General features: G+C 53.9%; 1 protein-coding gene across 3 annotated transcripts in view; it reads left to right on the forward strand.

Moving 5' to 3' along the window:
* AGAP3 (ArfGAP with GTPase domain, ankyrin repeat and PH domain 3) overlaps positions 1 to 19,580 on the forward strand; it is a 99,751-nt gene that overhangs the window by 47,817 nt on the left and 32,354 nt on the right. For 2 of the 3 annotated variants that reach the window (XM_079996422.1, XM_079996421.1), the window contains exons 3-9: positions 1,606 to 1,693; positions 4,142 to 4,227; positions 4,945 to 5,086; positions 7,432 to 7,566; positions 9,644 to 9,771; positions 12,896 to 13,051; positions 17,007 to 17,099. In XM_079996422.1, the coding sequence (XP_079852548.1) occupies positions 1,606 to 1,693; positions 4,142 to 4,227; positions 4,945 to 5,086; positions 7,432 to 7,566; positions 9,644 to 9,771; positions 12,896 to 13,051; positions 17,007 to 17,099 (828 nt within the window). Of the gene's footprint in view, positions 1 to 1,605; positions 1,694 to 4,141; positions 4,228 to 4,944; positions 5,087 to 7,431; positions 7,567 to 9,643; positions 9,772 to 12,895; positions 13,052 to 15,527; positions 15,669 to 17,006; positions 17,100 to 19,580 lie in introns of those variants that run through there. The other variant, XM_079996423.1, reaches the window with a different exon arrangement.

Raw genomic sequence — 19,580 nt, forward strand, 5'->3', positions numbered from 1 at the left:
GAGGGTCCTATTATTAATCATTCCCTCCTGCATCTTTTATAATAATCCAAATCTTTTGCATCTCCATTGTGTCCAAAGTTCACCATTAAACATTAAACTACAAGTGATATTCCAATCCTATGAGCCCACCACTTTCCAAGGCTGTCTGTTCCTTGCTGGACAAACTCCACAGAAATGCACGCAGGGGCCACAGTTCCTGGCGCACTGCTCCGTCTTGCGCATGCTGGGACCGCAGAGAGGGAGAGCAAGGTCTGGCGCCGTCTTGCCCATGTTGCCAAGCAAGGTCAGGTGCCCATGGTGGGCATCCAGCGTGGGCCAGAGGCCCCTGCCCAGCAGGGCTTGAGCTTTGAGCAGCCAGTGCTGACATTGCCAGGCTCAGCTTTTTCAGGAACTTGTAGCACAATTTTCTGCGTTCCGTTTGTTCCTGCTCTTCTCATTGGAGCATAACCGCCTTGCAACATGCAATATAAACAGCAATATGAAATAAATCCCAACATTGCATGCATCCCAGACCGTCTGTAATTTTGTCTGTCCTTGACTGTTTATTTCAAAATCAGTCAAGGCCTTTTTTGTTTTTTCCATAAATTTTTGATCGTCTAATAAATCATCATTTAGTCTCCATCTAAAGGAGATCTGGCTTTCCTTTTGTAGTTCCATAATCAAGGAATTATGATCTGAAAAGGTTCTGGGATTGATTTCAATTTTTTTGACTCTTTTCTCCAATTCTTTGGAAATCTATAGGGAATCTATTCTTGAGCTGCTGTCATATACGTGACTGTAGTGAGTGAACTCTTTATCAAACAAATGTTTTCTTCTCCATATATCTATCAAATTTAAATTTTGAGCCGTATCAAAGAAAGTCTCTGGTAACTTACCTTCTTTCGTCTCTTTTTTCTGGCTGATCTGTCTTTATCCAGAGAAGGAACTCCATTTAAGTCTCCCATTAAGATCATCTTTTGATTTGCAAATTCGAGTAGTTCTGTTTTTTCTAATTTTTTTGAAAGAGATTGATTTTTTGTCATTGGGTGCATAAATGCCAACCAGAATCACTTTCTCTCCATGAATTTTGATTTGTATTATTAAGATTCTACCTTTCTCACCCTTCTGAATCAATTTGGGTTCAAGTGCAGGATTGATATAGAAAACTACTCCTCTCTTTTTTGTAACTGTTCATTTATCTGCGTTTATACCCCCCCCCAGGAGCTCCTGGTTGTCCTTCTCCCCTTTCTACCCTCACAACGACCCTGAGAGGTAGGTTAGGCTGAGAATAAGTGACTGGCCCCCAAGTTCACACAGGGAGCTCCCCGCCCGAGTGTGGATTCGAACCCTGGTCTCTCCCAGGCCTCCTTCTGGTACTCTAATCACTACACCACACTGCCTCTCAGACGAATGATTCCTCAGAGGCAATTGTCCGACTTCCTTGAGCTTGACTGGAATCCAAAGGGATCTCTCTCCCCCCCCCCCCCCGTTTCTGTGCTGGAAAAGACCACCTGGTGCATTTAAGGGAAGAGCATGGCTCCCTCCATCACCCCTCCAGGCCCCGATCCAACCTCCACCTCCCAAGCAGACTGGGCGCGGTGCTCAGCCTTGCCTTCTGTATTTCAGGGGATCGTGGGGAATCTGTCCAGTGGGAAGTCAGCCTTGGTTCATCGCTATCTGACGGGGACCTACGTGCAGGAGGAATCTCCAGAAGGTAAGGGGGCAGGCCCTCTCTGGCCCTCTTGTGGGTCACAGCCGTGCCTGGCACTCCCTGCTGTACGAAATTTATGCACTGCATAACTGCAAAATGCCCTCACTGCATGACTGTAGAAAAAACAACAACCCTCAAAGCAGTTTACAAAAAGGGAATTTTTCTTTTAAACTGCTTTGAGGGTTGTTGTTGTTTCTATAATAATAATAATAATTTAATATAATAAATATAATAATTTCTACAGTCGTGCAGTGAGGGCATTTTGCAATTATACAGTGCATAAATTTCGTACAGCAGGGAGTCCCAGGCATGGCTTTCGAAAAGTTCAAATAACAATAAACAGATTAAAACTCACATCTCTTTTCTACATACCCAGGTGGACTTGTCTGAGCAGTAATGTTTTTAGCAGGTGCCAGAAAGGGGAAGGTGTCAATAGGCAGGGAGTTTCAAAGTTCAGTCGCTGCCACACAGGCAGACTTGAGTTCTTACCTGTCTTGCATGACCCTTGCAGCAGCATCAGGGCCGTCGATCACAGTGGTTTAGGGGGCGCAGGGGGGTTCCAAGTCCATGTCCGGTAGGGACAGACGTGGGGTTGTGCCTTTCGCTCTCTGCCCTGTTCCTGTGCCCAGGGCAGAGAGCAGGATCCATCCCTTCCTGTGGGTCCTCCTGTGGGAGAGGCCTCCCTCCATCTCTCAGACCCTCCTGGTCCTGGGGGTCAAGCGGACATGACTCCCCAGAGGAGCCCCTCTCCTTAATTCAATGGGCCACAGGATCCGGAGAGACTTTTCTCTGGTTTAATCCTGGCATCCGCTTGGCTTCCCACCAGGCACCCATCCGAAAAAACCTTGGGTGCTGTTGATGTGAACAGTACGTTGGGGCTGGGAACCGCAAGGGGGCTGCTGAGAACAGAGACCCCCAGGCCTCCCCACTGCCTGTTTTGCCACCTTTAGAGTAGGGGTGGCTGTGAGTAAGCTTGGAGCATACTTGGCCCATAGCTGTCAACTTTTCCCTTTTCTTGCGAGGAATCCTATTCGGAATAAGGGAATTTCCCTTAAAAAAAGGAAAACTTTGACAGCTATGCCTTGGCCAAGGGCAGCCTCTGTGCTGCTGGCTTGAAGGAACCGGTTTCCTTCGTGTCGCTCTGAGGCGGCCCCGATTCTGCTGCAAGGCCCAAGTTCCACTCTTGGCCTCGTCTGTTGCCTCCTCCTGTTTTCTCCTCTCTTACTTACAATGTGCTCTGCTGAGAATGACACTTGGGGGGGGGAGGTTCTAATGGTCCTTTCCTAAGCTCCTGGCCCTGACTGGGAGACCCCTAAAATCCCAGGCAGGGTGGTCTAAGGGATGGTGGCCAGGGGCAGATTTGCAGTGGCCAGAGAGGGGGGCAGTTTCCTCTGGCCAAGGCCAAAGAGATTGAGGCAGTGGGAGCAAAATGCTTTGGGCCTGAGTGTCTCTTCTGTTTTGGGCCGCCAGTTTCCCTGTGCCCCAGGGAGGTGGGTCTGTGGGGAGTGTTAACGGAGAAATCTGAGGGCTCCCTTGGACAAAAAACAAGGACACCAGCCAGAGCAAAACAGCAGCCAGTCGGCTTGGTCTTGATTGAAGACTGTCGCGACAGGACTCCCACCTGCCACCAGGTGGAACAAGATGGAAACACAAAACAAAAGAGAACCCAAACTTTTATTAGCTGCTAATCCCCATGTTACACCCCCCCAACTACATCACTCATACATCATGGTGACATCATGAAAGGGGAGGTCTGGTGGCAGGAATCTGGGCATCCTGGACCCTGCCCCATGGTTCCCCTTGCCCTCCACCAAACACCCATCAAGTGGAACAAAAGAGATCTTTACATTTCCCTGTTTCCCGGCCAAGTTAATCCCACCCTTTTGTCTTCATCTGGGTTTGTTATTTCTGGAATGGCTACCTGTCCGGCACTCAGGTATCAGGATGCCAGGGATTATCCCTCGGGCAGAGGGGCGTCTGAGTAGCTGAGCTCAAGTGTCTATATGAATTTCTGAAGTTTTCCCAGTGAGCCAGTGCATAGATACATTGATCAGTGAATTCTGACATTTGGTACCATGCAGCAGAGGCCCTTTGAATAGATAGGAAGAAACTGGGATGAAGTGTTTTGCGGGGACAAGTCACAAAAGTCACAAAAGCGATTGTGCTGGTTTTGGCAGTGGGCTGCGTGTGCACAATATCTGCTGGAGGGGCAACCCCCCCCCAAACCTAGACATAAATTCCTGCAACAGGAGCACCATTAGGTCAGCCCCCCTCCTGTTGATGCTGGACGGAAGACAGAGAAAGAGAGAGGGGACTTATCTAGGGCAGGGCTGGGGAGACTTGGGGAGCCAAGCCAGATCCCTTGCCCAGGAGGCGGACCTTTTCCAGACTGGCTCTGCCACTGATCTCCACCCCCCCTCCACCCCCTGCCCTGCCTTCCTGCCTCCCCAGGTGGCCGGTTCAAGAAGGAGATTGTGGTGGATGGGCAGAGCTACCTGCTGCTGATCCGTGATGAAGGAGGCCCTCCGGAGCTGCAGGTAAACCACTGGGCCCCCCTTCCTGGTGGGGGTCAGGGAGGGGTCTTGCTGTGGGTCCCCCTCAGCCTCTGGGGGTCACCTCTGAAAGACCAGGCTTTGGGGTACTCTAGCAGAGCTGACCAGAAAAGTTAGAGGAGCCCCAAATCAAAAAATACACAGAGAATAGAGATTATTCAAGGAGTGTATTAGATTATATTCTAAAAAATGATATTATCCTAGCAGAATTGAACGATACTTGTATATAATAAACAAATCGAATAAATATACCAGAAAAATATACAGGAAAAAGCTATAAAACAAACTGTGCGATAAAATTAAGACAATAGAAAAAGTACAATGAGAAAGATCAGAAGTTTCTTTCAGAAGACTTTATTAGATAAGACAGGATGTTATAACTAATATTCATTTCTTATTGTTAATTCTCTTTTGTTCTTGTTTATTTTTATTTTCTTTATACTTTTCGTTTTATATCTTCGTGTTTAATTTTGTTGTAACCATTTGTAATACATATGTAGGATGGTATTTTAAATTAATAAAGACGAATTTGAAAAAAAGAAGCACTTCCAGGGCAGCGAGAGACCCCCTCGGACAGGAGATCCAAACATGGGGCTCCTCTGTTGTCCTGTTGGAAAGGCTTCTCAGGGGGTCCCGCTGGCCGCTGGGGGCGGCGGAGGCCATGCTGCTCTGACTCCCCCCCCCCCCCCGTTCTTTCTCCAGTTTGCGGCCTGGGTGGACGCCGTGGTCTTTGTCTTCAGCCTGGAGGACGAGATCAGCTTCCAGACGGTCTACAACTACTACCTGCGTCTCTGCAGCTACCGCAACACCTCGGAGGTGCCCATGGTGCTGGTCGGCACGCAAGGTGAGTGGGCGTGGGGCCGGTCAGCGCAGGGCAGGACCCCTCCGTCCGGCCTCGCAGTGAACTGGAGGGTCAGGCAGAGGGAAGAAACTCTCTCTGGTCTGGGGATCATGGCAGGGTCTGGGCTGCCCTGCTCTGAGAAGGAAAACCAGGAATCCCACCTGTAATGGTTCTAGGGGGTTGCTTGTGCGTAAGTTGGCACCACACCTGGCTGAGTCACCTGGGTGAACCCTTTCTGTCCGGACAGCCACCCATCTGTGGCTGTCTCAATCACTGGCAGAATCCATCAGTGGGCGTTTCTTGAACTTCTTCCAGCAAAGAAGCTCTTTGACGCCCAGTCTCCTCCTACTCTCCCTGCGCGGAAGTCTTCTGCGCAGGGAGGGTGTGGGCAGCAGAGGACCCGTGCTCTCCCCGCTGGTCTCCGGCGAGGAGTCCTGGAGCCTTCTCTCTGATTCCCCCATCTGCCCCCCTTCTCCACTGGTGCTATGCTGATTTCCTTCCCCAGCGGATGGGCTGCCTCTCTCCCTACTGGGACCCTCTCTGGCATCCCTCTGGAGCCTTCCCTACGCCTCTGGCTCCGATGGCAGTTCCCTGACACCACCCATAGGAAACTGTCTTGTCCCAGAGAAGGGTGGGCGAGAGGCTGCTTTTGTGGACAAACCTCTGGGTTGCAAGGGGGCTGCCGTTGCTGTTCTCTCCCCCCCCCCATCATCATTATTATTATTATTATTATTATTATTATTATTATTATTAAATAATTCATTTATACCTCACCCATCTGGCTGGCTTCACAGTTTTTCCTACATTGTGATTTTTGCATAGCGTGCACACACATGCATCATGATTGGTGATATATATTGTCAGGTCAGAAATTATGAAACCGATATTACGATATGAAATTGGACGATATATTGCCCAGCCCTAGAGACCTCCGGGTATAGGGTGGTATATAAATTCAAATAATAATAATAATAATAATAATAATAATAATAATAAATTGTCCAGTAGCACCTTAGAGACTAAGTTTGTGCATGCACACTTCTTCAGATACCAAAAAAAGCTAATACCCAGAACAAACTTAATTGGTCTCTACTGGACAATTTTTTAATTTATTTCAACTGTGTCACACCAACATGGCTACCTGCCTGAAAATAATAATAGGGGGTTGGCACAGATACAAAGCTAAGCCACCTTAAATGGCCAAATCCCCCCCCCCAGCCTGTTCTGTAGGATGGGGACTGCCTTGGATGGGGGGCAGAACAGAATGCCTTTTCCAGCCTGGCTGGCTGGCCCATGGCAGCGTTTTGTCCCGGGTCTCGCTTGCCCCACGGTCTCGACATTCTCAGGGCTTTGCTGCAGAGGGGAGAGACTGCGAGTCTTCGCCCCGAGGAGCTTACAGTCTAGCGTTTGCCAGTGCAGTGGCAACAGGAGGAGAAAAGGGGAAGGGGGGGGTCGGGCGTAGCGAAAAGCAAGTGTGTGGGAGACTCCCCTTGGCACCTGGGCTCCGAGGTGGATGTGGACCGGGGGGGGGTCATGTCTGGGGTGCTGTGGGGGCAGCAGTTTTTGTTCACAGGAAGCGATTTATCAGGAGGAGGAGGCCTTGGGGGGTCTGCTTGGACTGGGGCAGTGGGGTCAGGGGGCGCCCCTCTCCAGCCCCTGGACAGATGAAAGGGAAGGGGGCCTCTTTTCCTCCCCCCTGAACTTAGAGCAGGAAGGGGGGACCTGCTGTGACACCCCCCTCAAAAAAATGTGGTTGGCCTCCCACCCTTGTCCCTAACCATTGGGCAAGCTGGCTGCTGGGGCTGCTGCAAGTGGGGGGAGTCTGGCCTGGCCCCCCAGGCATGGCGGACTTTGTTCGTTTGTTTGACCAAAATTTATACGGTGCCTGATTTGGGGGGGGGGATGCCTCACAGGGTTCTGCAAAAAGACAAGAAAACCAAGGACAAAATTACTGCAAAATTACATGCAAAAAGTTAAAATGCTAAAGCGCCTTTAAGATTTGCATCAACTTCCTAAGCGCCTGAACAGGCTTTTTGAAAGGTGTGTTTTTATCAGAGAGCCAGGAAGGCACCTGCTTGAGGTCCAGAGGCAGGGAGTTCCCAAGGACACACTCAATGACTGAGTTTTTACAAGGGCGTCAAATGGGTGTGATGTGGCAGTGCCCATTCTGCTCACAGAGGCAACTGAGTGGCTGCACAAGGCACTGGCAACAGCCGGCCTGGCATTGTGCCCAGGCCCTGGGGCACTGTGTGGGGCAGCAGTGACCCCTGCCTGCCCCAGGGAGGTTGGCATCAGGGGGGCAGATGTTCTCAGGCCTCTCCCTGACCCCCTCCCTCCCTCCCTCTCAGATGCCATCAGCGCCACCAACCCCCGGGTGATTGACGATTCCCGCGCCAGGAAGCTGTCAAACGACCTGAAGCGCTGCACCTACTACGAGACGTGTGCCACCTACGGGCTCAATGTGGAGAGAGTCTTCCAGGATGGTAAGTGGACGCCTGGCCGGCCTTGGCTGGGGCAGCAGGAGGGGAGCGGGGCTGCCTTGATGGGGTGCAAGAAGGGAGCCCATCTTTCCTGGCAGCAAGCGGGCAACAGCCTTTGCCCCGAATTGCCCTTTCTACCATGGTATGTTGACTGTTTTTTTAAGAAATACACCATTTAGAGTAGAGACTGCTGGTCCATCTTGTGGCAGTGAGTTCCACAGGCCCCTTTTTGTTTTGCGTGGTCTCTGTCGGTGGCAGGGCAGTATTTGCCCGCTTGATACCCCCCCCAGGGGCTTTGGGCTGCAGCTCCCATTAGCCCCCAGTCAGCCCCATGGAAAAGGCGGTAGAGCAGTGGTTCCCCAAGTGGGTGGAGGGATTACTTGGGGGTGGGGGCCGCTCAGAGACGAGGGGGTGGCAGGGGGCACTGTACTTGGCATGCATTTTGTTGGGTTAAGAGAGTTGTAATTTGAACAGGAGTCCAAGTAATTGTTACTGTTTTTAATTGTGTTGTGCTTACATCTTCCCAATTGGGTCGTGCAAAGAGCTCTCCTGCGTAATGCATTTTATAGGGACCAAGGGGGTGGCTGAGGCCTGGCGCTCTTGCAGGGCCTTTTCAGCAGTGGCTTTCATGCGATGGTCACCTCCAGACTTGACTACTGTAATTCGCTCTACGCGGGGCTGCCCTTGAAGCTGTCCCAGAAACTCCAGCGGGTGCAGAATGCTGCAGCGAGGCTCCTCACGGGGTCTCTGCCATGGGAGCATATTCACCCAGTGCTTTACCAGCTGCACTGGCTCCCGGTGGAGTACAGGGTCAGATTTAAGGTGCTGCTTTTGACCTTTAAAGCCCAATGAGGCCTGGGACCCTCGTACCTACGGGACCGCCTCTCCCGGTATGCCCCACGGAGGACCTTAAGGTCCATAAATAGCAACACCCTAGTGGTCCCGGGCCCTAAGGAAGTTAGATTGGCTTCCACCAGAGCCAGGGCCTTTTCAACTCTGGTGGAACACTCTGCCTCATGAGACCAGGGCCCTGCAGGATCTGATTTCTTTCTGCAGAGCCTGTAAGACAGAGTTGTTCCGCCTGGCCTTTGGCTTGGAGCCAATTTGACTCCCTCCGTCTCTTTTTTCTTTTCCTCCTCCTCCTGCAATGAGGCTACATTTTAATATTTTAATGTTTCAATATTTTAATGTTGTATTTTAATTTTGTTTTTAAGTTGTAATCATTCAACTTGTTTTTTTTATTGCTTGTAAGCCGCTCTGAGTCCGGCCTTGGCTGGGGAGGGAGGGGTATAAATAAAAATTATTATTATTATTATTATTATTATTATTATTATTATTATTAGCTGAGAGGGGAGGAGCCCTTGCAGTGCTTAGAGGTGGGGCCTGGTTCGGGTGAAAGCCGTCTGATTGGTCTGGGGAACAGCGGCCTGTGATTGGACCTGGAGGGCTCCGCTCAGGGAAGACAGGCAGTTAACTGCCCCTATGAGAAAGTCATGGTGGCAGAGGGGAAAGTGGGGGGCAGAGACTTGGGGTGAAGAGCAGGGGGAGGGAGCCCTGCCAGGCTGCCCTCTGGGCACGTGCCCAAAAGGGGTCAGCTGCCCCAGCAGGCAGAAGTGCAACGGGGAGAGCTTTTGGTGGGCTTGGGCCGAGGGCGGACATTTGCCCCTGAGCATAGCTGTCAACTTTCCCCTTTTCTTGCGAGGAAGCCTATTCGGAATAAGGGAATTTCCCTTAAAAAAAGGAAAACATTGACAACTATGGACCTGAGGGGAACCTGGCCTGCCAGCAGAGGGGGCAGCGGAGGAGGGTCACAGTGGGAAGTTACAGTGGCAGGGAGTTCCAGAGACCCCGAAATAGAGGTGGGGCAACCCATTGCCACACACACCCTGCAAATACCTGTTGTGGCTCAGCCTCGCCCCCCATTCTTGCCTTTCCCCAGCCCATCTGGGGGGGGGGGAGCCACCACAAGTGTGGCTGCTGTGCCAGAGATGGGGGCTGCTCCCCGCCTTTCTGGAAACACCCCCCCCCGATAGTCGCCTGGGGCTTATCTCTCTCTTCCCCCCCCCCCCCGCTTTTCCAGTGGCCCAGAAGGTGGTGGCCCTGCGCAAGAAGCAGCAGCTCTCCATTGGGCCCTGCAAGTCGCTGCCCAACTCTCCCAGCCATTCGTCCGTCTCGGCCGCCTCCATCCCCTCCGTGCACATCAACCAGGTAGGGCGGGCCGGGGGGAGGGCATCTTTGGGGAGGGCCCTGGGTCTTCCCTGGGAGCTTGGAGGGTCTTTTTGGCCAGCCCCATGAGCAGAAAGAGGCTGTCCTGGGCTTCGCCCTGCAGGAAACCAGAGTTGTTGTTGTTGTTTTTTAAAATTTATTTAATCATTTTTTCAATACAAACAACAACTGCAAAAGACACATACAACAAAAACCATAACACAATTTGACAATTCAGATTTGAATACACTGATATACCTATGACTACACCTTTTCAACAATGTTTTCCCACCTCTCTCCTCCCCACACTATCCACCTTATCGCTTAAATATTCCTTCCAGATTTCTTCATATTTATCCATTCTTAATATGCATTGACATGCAGTTCGTTTGTATGTAGCTAATCTGTCCATATTATCAATCCATGTGCTCAGTGGAATCTCTTTGCGGCTCTTCCAATTCATCAAAACAAGTTTTTTTGCTTCTAATATAGCACGGTACATCCATTTTTTTGACCCCTTTTTTGATCCCACGTTTCCGGAATATAATTTAGAATTAAATTCAATTCCCCTAAATAACAATTTCTTTTTATTACTCTTGCTGTAAACATCCTCACCGGGAAAGCAGAGTTCTCGTTGCTCAGAGGTGTAGCCTCACCGAGCCAGACAGGCCTAGAAAGGGACATGAGAACCCAAAAGGGCCTTGCAGGATCTGGCCCTGTCCTCACAGTGGCCTCCCCAATGCTCGATATGGGAAGCTTGGAAGCAGCAGCGATTCTCCAATTGTTATTCCCCATCTTCCAGTATTCAGAGGTAGACTGCCCCCGGGCATGGAGGTTCTGCTATCGCAATAGATCTCTATAAGAAGAGCCCTTGCGGCTGGTGGTCCACCTTGTTCAGCATCCTGTCCTTGTAGAGGGCACCCCAGATGCCTTCCCCCCCCCCCCCCGGTAGCCTTCAATGGAAAAGATGGAGAGAGGAAGGATTGCCCTGACTGGAGGGGAAGAGCTGGCTAGACCTCAGCTGTTGTGGCAGAAGGGTGGGGGGCTGGTCCTGGGGATGTCTGTGATGCCCTCTCTTTGCAGACTCAGGGGGTTGAGTGCCAACCAGCACCACCTTAACGCCAACCAGCACTTTCTGCATACTTGTGAGACTCCCTTGCCAGGCTGAAAAGGATGCCAATGTATTTCACACCTGGCAGCCAATGCTCCACTTTGGTTTCAGATAGTATCTGGGTAGACGAGTCTTAAAAGCCCAGGACAGAAATGTTCACAGCCCACCAGCGGCTCTGGTGGCTCATTTGCCAGAAGTCATCTATTTAGCATTAACTCTGGCCATTCCCGCCCCGCGAGAAGTGAGGATACAGGGAACCAGGCAGAGGGCCTTCTAGGTGGTGGCGCCCGCCCTGTGGAACGCCCTCCCATCAGATGTCAAGGAAATAAGCAACTATCTGACTTTTAGAAGACATCTGAAGGCAGCCCTGGTTTGATGTTTTCTTGAGTTTTTAATATTCTGTTAGGGACACAGGCGGCACTAGGACTTGCCGATCAGAAGGTCGGCGGTTCGAATCCCTGCAATGGGGTGAGCTCCCGTTGCTCGGTCCCTGCTCCTGCCAACCTAGCAGTTCGAAAGCACGTCAAAGTGCAAGTAGATAAATAGGTACCGCTCCAGTGGGAAGGTAAACAGCATTTCTGTGCGCTGCTCTGGTTCGCCAGAAGCGGCTTAGTCATGCTGGCTGCATGACCCAGAAGCTGTACTCTGGCTCCCTCAGCCAATAAAGCGAGATGAGCACCACAACCCCAGAGTCGGTCACGACTTTACTAATATTCTGTTGGGAGCTGTCCAGAGTGGCTGAGGCAACCCAGCCAGATGGGCGTGGTATAAATATATTATTATTATTATTATTATTATTATTATTATTATTATTATTATTATTAGTGGCCACTCGATTCTGACCAAACAAAGCTTCCTGGTGTATATTTTGCTCTAGGAGGCGTAGTTTGGTCAGAATTGAGTCGATGCTTCCAGAGTTAATGCTAAATACTTTACTTCTGGTCAATGAGCCACCAGAGCCGCTAGAGGGCCATGAAATATTGTGTCCTGGACTTTTTAAACTTGCCTATCCATCTGAAGGTAAACGGCGTTTCTGTGAGCTGCTCTGGTTCACCAGAAGCGGCTTAGTCATGCTGGCCACATGACCCGGAAGCTGTACGCCAGCTCCCTCGGCCAATAAAGTGAGATGAGCGCCGCAACCCCAGAGTCGTCCGCGACTGGACTTAACGGTCAGAGGTACATTTACTTTTTATCCATCTGAAACCCAAGGGGCAAATTGGTTTCCAGATGTGATTTTTTCCAGCTCTTACTAGTAGAGTTGGAAGGGACTATTGTGGGTCATCCATCCTACATCGGCTCCCAGTACATTTCCAAGCACAATTCAAAGTGTTGGTGCTGACCTTGAGAGCCCTAAACAGCCTCAAAGGCCCAGTAGACTTGAAGGAGTGTCTCCACCCCCATCGTTGAGCCCGGACGCTGAGGTCCAGCGCCAAGGGCCTTCTGGCGGTTCCCTCCCTGCAAGAAGTCAAGTTACAGGGAACCAGGGAGAGGGCCTTCTCAGTGGTGGCGCCCACCCTGTGGAACGCCCTCCCACCAGATGTCAAGGAAATAAACAACTATCTAACTTTTAGAAGACATCTGAAGGCAGCCCTGTTTTGGGAAGTTTTTAATGTGCGACATTTTAATGTATGTACATTTTAATGTATTTTTAATCTTTGTTGGAAGCCGCCCAGAGTGGCTGGGGCAGGGTACAAATAAATTATTATTATTATTATTATTATCATTATTATTATTATTATTATTATTATTATTATTATTATTATCCAGTCCAATCCCCTTCAATGCAGGAATCACAAATAAAGCATCGCTGGCAGGTGGCTCTAAACCCTTGTTTAGAAACCTCCAAGAAGGCGAGGTCTCCATTAGAAATCACTTAAGCACCGTCTGCTGTTCTTGTTGATTCTGCTGCAGTGGGGAGGCAGCCCCTTTTTGGGGGGGTAGGATAGGTGGTTTGGTTGGTGTGGGAGGCCCCGCAGTGTCGACCCCCTGGCCTCACGCGTCCCCCTTCCTCCCCAGGCTGCCAACGGGAGCGGGGCCTTCAGCGACTACTCGTCCTCTGTGCCCTCGACCCCCAGCATCAGCCAGCGAGAGCTGCGGATCGAGACCATTGCCGCCTCCAACACCCCCACGCCCATCCGCAAGCAGTCGAAGCGCCGGTCCAACATCTTCACAGTGAGTGCCTGAGTGTCTCGGGGGGGGGGCGCGTACGGGAAGAGGGGGGTGGCGGGCTCCTTTGGGTGGGCTGCCTGCGCAGAGCAGCCCATTCATTGCCTGCGGGGGGCAAAGTGGGGCGACACCAAGGCATAGCTGTCAACCTTCCCTTTTTTGCGGGAAATTCCCTTATTCCAGCGCTGCTTCCCGCTGCTGTCCCGGATTGTTAGCTATCCCGTAGTCTGTCCCCCGGGACAGGGGAGGCTGCTGATCCCTTATTTTCAAATCTGAAAGTTGACAGCTAAGCACCAAAGTTGCCCCACAAGCAACCACGTGGTGGGTCTTGCCCTGTTCCAAACATTCGCAAATGGTTTGGACACAGGAGGGACGCACATCCACTTTGCAGATGATTAAAAATCGGGACAAATTGCAAACTCTGCTGGGAATAGGATTGAGCTACAGGGTGATATTGTGGAGCAGAGATTTCATGAAGAGTCATTCTGGATTGTCCTCTCCCCTGAGTGACCTTTTTTTTTTAGCTTTCTTGGTTGTCCAGAAATAACTGAATTTGAGAAATTGGATCCCTCCCTCTGCCCCAAGGCCTTTGGCTTCTGCCTTTCTGATTTTAAGAGGGCAATGGATGTAAATCGGATCAACCAAAGGCCTGGTTAAAAAGGAACGTATTTGCCTGGCGCCTAAAGGTGTTTAATGAATGTGCCAGGCAAACTTCCCTGGGGAGAGATTCCAAGGACCCTCCTTGCTTCCTCCTCAGTTTTAAGGGCCCAATTCCCTCCCTGCTTCTGTTCTTCTACAGAAGTCCAGATACCACCGGGGGGGGGGGTGCAGATTTCCTGCAAAAAGCAATAAAGACAAAAGAGCAAATTCATTTTGGAAAATCCTGGAGGGGAGGGTGTGGCTGCCACCTGCCCTTCAGGGAAGCAAAAGAGGCTGCCCCCCCCGGGGGGGTATTCCATCTTAAAGAATGGCCAGGGGACATGGTTGGCCAGTCCATACTTTTGAAAAATTGCATCCCTCAGGTGAGACCCCTCCCCATTTTTCAATCATCTGTTTGCAACATGGGCCAGGGTTGTCCCGTCCTGAAGTCTTGACCATTGTAGAGAATCTGTATCTTTGAACATGGGCAAAGGTTTCCTGATTTCCAATCGGAGAAAAGCCACAAACACGCTAAACCCCAGAGCAGGCATCACCTGGCCTGGAAGCAGCTGTGCAGCCCCCCCGCCCAGCCCCACAAGGGCCACAGAGCAGTGCATGCCCCTAGGGAGGGAGGTGGGGGCACCTGGAGAGGCTGTGGGTCTTGCTGGGGCTCCTTGGCTTGGCTGTGAGGTCTTCTGCTGCATCCGGGGGGTGGGCAGGATGTGGAAGCTGGGGCTTGCCTGTCTGGCACTCGGGCGGGGGCTGTGGGGCACAGCCTTTGCAAAGACAAACGACCCCTGTTCTCTCTTGCAAGCCCCCCCCCCTCAGCCCACTTGACCAGACCCAGTCTCTGGGTCCCTGGGCCACTTCCGCGCACAAACACAAACACACCCTGCCTTCCTGGGTCTCGGCTCTTCCTCTGCAAGGGGGCTGCTCCTGGCTGTGGGGGTCCGGTGGGGGCCCTGGCTGTCCTTGCTCCTGCTTGCTTTGCTGCCCCCACTGCACGCGGCCCCCTCCTGACACTCCTGCTTGCTCCCGCTGGCTGCTGCCTTCCTCCCTGCTCCTCGTGGGCGGGTCTTTGAGTGAGCGAGCGCTGCGCTGGCTTGCTCCCTCTCTCGCTCTCTCGCTCGCTTGCCCCCACCGCCACTCGGATGGAATGGCTTGCCGTGAGACCACCCCTCTTGCTTGGCGTCCCCCCTGAGCTCCCTGCGGATCTGCTCTCTTCACCATGCTTGCTCACGTCCATCCACAAACTGCTGCCCCACAGCTGCTCTCACGTGGGGGGCCTTCCAGGGGGCGGCACTGGCGGGGGGCTCCGGACGGGGGCTCCTGAAGGGTCTGGAGCCGGGGCTTGTTTGGCTGTTGGGGCACGGGGTGGGGGGGAGGGAGGGGACCCTGTTTCTTTCGTCTTCACCTGTGCACCCCTCATTCCCAGAAGCTCATTCCCATGGCTGCTGCTTCCCCCTGCCTCCCTCTCCAAACTCCTGCTGCTTCTGCCCCTTCCTGGCTGCCTCTCCTGCTCTCTGCACCAGCCAAGGAGGACGGAGGGTGTCAGTGTGTCTCTGGCCAGCAGGTGGAGGCAGAATCCTGCTTCCCTTCCTTCCTCCTTTCTTCCTCCCTCCATCCCTTCCTCCCTCCCTCCCTTGGCTCTTCCTTCTCTCTCATCTGCTCAGCCTGATTGCTGCCGCTGCTGCTGCTGCCGCCGCCGCCCCACCTCTGGGCTGGCCGGCCTGATTCTCTGTGTCCTTCCTGCCGTGCCCCAGACAGACAGACAGACAGACACGCACACACGTCCTTTTCTGAGTATAACATGCCAAACTCTTTATTCTTTCGATATTTGCAGATATGTGCCACTGTTTCCAACTTTTCATCAACCAAAAGGCCTTTTCAACTCCTTCCAAATTAGAAGATCCCGTTGGTTTCCCAGCAGGCACCTCAGTACCAATTCTCTCACTTTTCATTGCCTCTCCAGGGCCGGATCAGGGACAGGCACTGGGAGTGATCTCAGATTAGCGGCCTGCCCTACCTGCCGCCTGGGTCCCCCTCCTCCCGGAGACACGCAGGAGCCTTTAGCCCCTCCTCCTCCCCCCCTCTCTAAAGTCTCTCGGAGGGAGTCTGCTGCGCCTGCCCTCTAAGCCGGGACTTTGCTGGGCGAGCTGGACTGTCCGCGTGCCGAGAAGGGGCCCTCCGGGGACAGGAAGACCGACAGAGCCGCCAGGAAGTGCCAGGAGATGGAGGGGCCACGGGACGCTTTGCCGCTGGTCGCGCCCTGCTACTTGCTCTCCGGCTCCCTCCTTCCTCCTGCATGGACTCCTCCTCTCCTCCTCCTCCTCTTCTTCCTCTTCTTCTTCCTCCTCCTCCTCTTCTTCCTCCTTCTCTGCCACGGCCGCCGCCGCCTCCCCAGACGACTATGGCTCTTGGAGGCCCCCTCTTTTGAGCTCGTCGGAGTGCGGGGCAAGAGGGCTGCTGCTGCCGCCGCCGCCAGCTCCTCCTTTCCGACCCCCTTCCGAGTGCACAGGGGTTGGTGCGGCCGGCTGCGTTGATGGACAGACAACGCAAGGGCTTGTAAGATGGACGGACGCCGGCCGAGGGCCGAAGGCTGCCTCCTCCCGCCATTCTTGTGGTTCTGAATGTATCGCTTGCGTCCCCCGCCGTGACTCCCGCAAGGCTCTCCACTGTCTCTCCAGCACCTTCCATGGACCGCTTCTCAGCAGACTGTGGTTTCCAGCTTCATCTAGTGATCCGTTTATTTATTAAGCTGATGGTGGTGATGATGATGATGATGAACTGGAGTTATTGCTCTTCCTCTCCCCGCCCTCCTCCTCCTCTCTCTCTCTCTCTCTCTCTCTTTCTCTCTCTCTCTCTCTCTCTCTCTCTCTTTCTCTCCCCAAGAATCATGTTCTAAATGTAAAGTAGCTGTTTATTGTCAAAGCTCTTTTGTAAGGGGCTGACGGTGGCCCAGTGACATCCGCGACTTTGTATGGTGCCCGTGTGTTCACCAAATAAACGGTTGGATTAGTCGGGCTGGTGCCTTCTTTTCCGGCGGTGCTTTTGCTGCTGCTGCTGCTCCCGCTGCTGCTGTCGCTGCTGCTGCTTCCTCCATCCATGCTCACCCCATCCCATGCTGCTCTCGTCTGTCACCCCATCCCGGGGACCAGGGGGCGGGCGGGCAGGCGGGGGCCGAGGCCACGGCAGCGCCTCCACTCCTCTGGCCTGGGGCTGGAGCAGAGAGCAGGCGGGGGCTCCCCTGAGTCTCCAGGGGGCAGCCTCCCTTGCCCTGCCCTCCCTGCCCATCTAACGCCCCGTGTCTCTTCTCTTCCAGTCTCGGAAAGGCACGGACATCGAGCGGGAGAAGAAGGCCCCGGAGTGTAAGGCGGACTCCATCGGCAGCGGGCGGGCCATTCCCATTAAGCAGGTTCGCGCTCTTCCCCCATCGCTGCAGCCCTGGAGGCAGGGCAGGGGGGGCAGGCGGGGGGGAGGAGCGGGCAGAAGGGGCACCTGGGGCTCACCCACTCTTTTTCCTTCCCCGCGACTGAGGAGCATCTCTTTGTCAGGCCCATTGTGTTTCTCCATGCCAGTGTTGCAGTCACCAGCTCTGTGTTTGGCTACTCTGTGTGCCTACGTGTGTGCATTTGGGCGGCAGGGGGGAGGGGAGGCCTTTGCTATGCTCTCCAAGGTGCCATCGGGGGCTGCCAAGCACCATCTGCTGGCTGGCAACATCTGTGGAACTCCATGTTGCTTGCTTGGGCCCTCGTGCAATGGTCAGCGGGTGTGGGGGGCGGGCACCATTCAGCATGGATCTCTGAAGGCTGCTGGGGACCAGGCCTTGCCCGTCATGCCAGGATGCAAGGCTGGTTGCAGCTTCTTGTTGGCACTTGGCAGCCTCGCCTGGCATTGAGCCCTGGCCCTGAACGTAGATTCCAGGGGCCGGGGGGGGTGGCTGGCCTTGCTGAAGAAGGCCTGGATGAAAGGACGTCCTTCCCAGGAGCCGGTCAAGTGCTGGGCTGGCTCTCTGTGTCAGACTGCCTTCGAGAGGAGACCGTAAGGTGGTTTTGCTGCCAGCAAAAGTCTCTGCAGGGAGATTTCCTCCAGACAGCGCCAGGTCTTCTGGAGGAAGCCCCCTGCCTTGCTGTCTGCCCCATTTGGGGAAAGGACCTGGTAAGTTGAGATCTCTCTCCCCAGTGGGCAGCCCCTCACGTCAAAGAAGGTGGACAGGAGTCGTGGTTGCTGGTTGTGGAAGAGGAGCCTTCTGGGGCTTTGGTGCAAGACGTCTCCTGGAAGTCTCAGGGGCGGGACTAGGGCAGCGTCGTCCGTCCCCCCGCCAACCCCTTTCTCTGCCACTGACACCCCGGGCAGCTGGAGGAGGGGGAATCTGAAGGAGAAAAACGGCAGGAAGGGAAAAGGTGCAGCCGAGGGTATTGCAGTTCAGGCAGCCTTTGTGGGAAAGAGAAGCTGTTTCCCCAGGACTTTGTTGCCGGCCCTTGGCCCTTGGCCTTTCGGGGGGCCCACCCGCCAGCAGCCCACTCCCCACAAGGGTTTGGACCCCTTTCTCTCTCCTTTCCATGGCAAAACAGGAGGCCTCGGGGGACAGGGCATGATCTGTGCTGGCTCTGCTTGCCAGCCATGGGGCTTCCCACTCTCTTTCGGGGGTCATGTGTCGGGGGGCTGACTGAGCCCCCTCCTGTGGCTTTCTGTCCGTGGTGGCTGGGCCGCCTTCTGTGCAGCATTCAGGTAGTTCTGACTGAGTTGCGTAGCGCTTGGGCTGCCATTTTGGGGTGCTCTCTCCTCCTCTCCCCCAAATGCACGCCTGCAAGGCTTCTGTGTGAACTCGGTCCAGGGCCCTTGCCAGAGGTCTTCTGTTGGGCTGCAGAGCCTTGCTGGGCAAAGTCTCCCTCCCAGCTGGGAGCTTGGGGGCAGAGGCAGGCGCCCCATGGTGACTTGGGAGAAGGAGAGCCCAGAGGCCCGTCCTGTCCAACAACCTGCTCTTGCCTGTGGGACTCCCACAAGAGCACTCTTTACTCCCGTGGCCAGCCCAAGCCTGCCCCTCTGCGCTAACTGGAAGGTACAGGCAGGGTCCTGGCCCCAGAGCTCCCCTGCAGACCCTCCCGGCCAGCTCCAGCCCCCTACTGCCTGAGAGCCAGGCCACAGGGCTCATCTAGTCTAGGGTTCCCGGCCCCCAGGAGCCCCCAGGGGCAGCTGGGCAGGAGGGAAGAAGCCCTACCAGCCCAGCCCCCCCCCCAACCCAGCCCTCCATGCCTGGCTTGCACTGGTGGAGAGCTGGGTTCCTCAGTGGGGCTGAGCAAGAGGGGAGCAGCCCCCCACCACCTCCCTCCTTGTCCTGCCTGGGGTGCTCCCATCCTCCCCAGCCCCTGGGGCAGTTGCTCTGGCCCCATCCCATCCTGCAGAGGCTCTCCTTTCCTGGGCTGCCTGGGCCGGGTGGCTTCTCCTTGGAGGGAGCCGGGATCATGCTGGGAGCTTAGATTACATTTAAATTGCCATTTGCATTTTCCAATCAATACGCGACTTTACAATTAAGTTTGGTGTTAAAATTCTTAGCGAAAAGTGAGTGGAAGGGAGATTTGTGGAGTAAACGAGTCCTGTGGGGGCCATTGCTGCTCCCTGCTTCATTACCCTGCATATTGCTGCTGTTGCTGCTGCTGCCGCCGCTGCCGCCTCCTCTTCCAGCCTCAATCTAGCAGCCTGGCTTGGCGGGGGGGGGGGAGAGAGAGAGAGAGAGAGAGATGCGTGCATGTGGGGAGGAAGGCGGCCTGCCCCATCATGGGAGACCCCTTTCCCCCGGTGGGGACACACTGGTTGGGGGAGAAGTGGCAGCCGGGCAGAGGGGGGTGGCTTGGCTGAGGGGGCGGGCAGTGCCCTTTATTGGCTGAAGGCATCT

The sequence above is a fragment of the Podarcis cretensis genome (assembly GCF_951804945.1).
Source record: "Podarcis cretensis genome assembly, chromosome: 12".
Taxonomy (NCBI): Eukaryota; Metazoa; Chordata; class Lepidosauria; order Squamata; family Lacertidae; genus Podarcis; species Podarcis cretensis.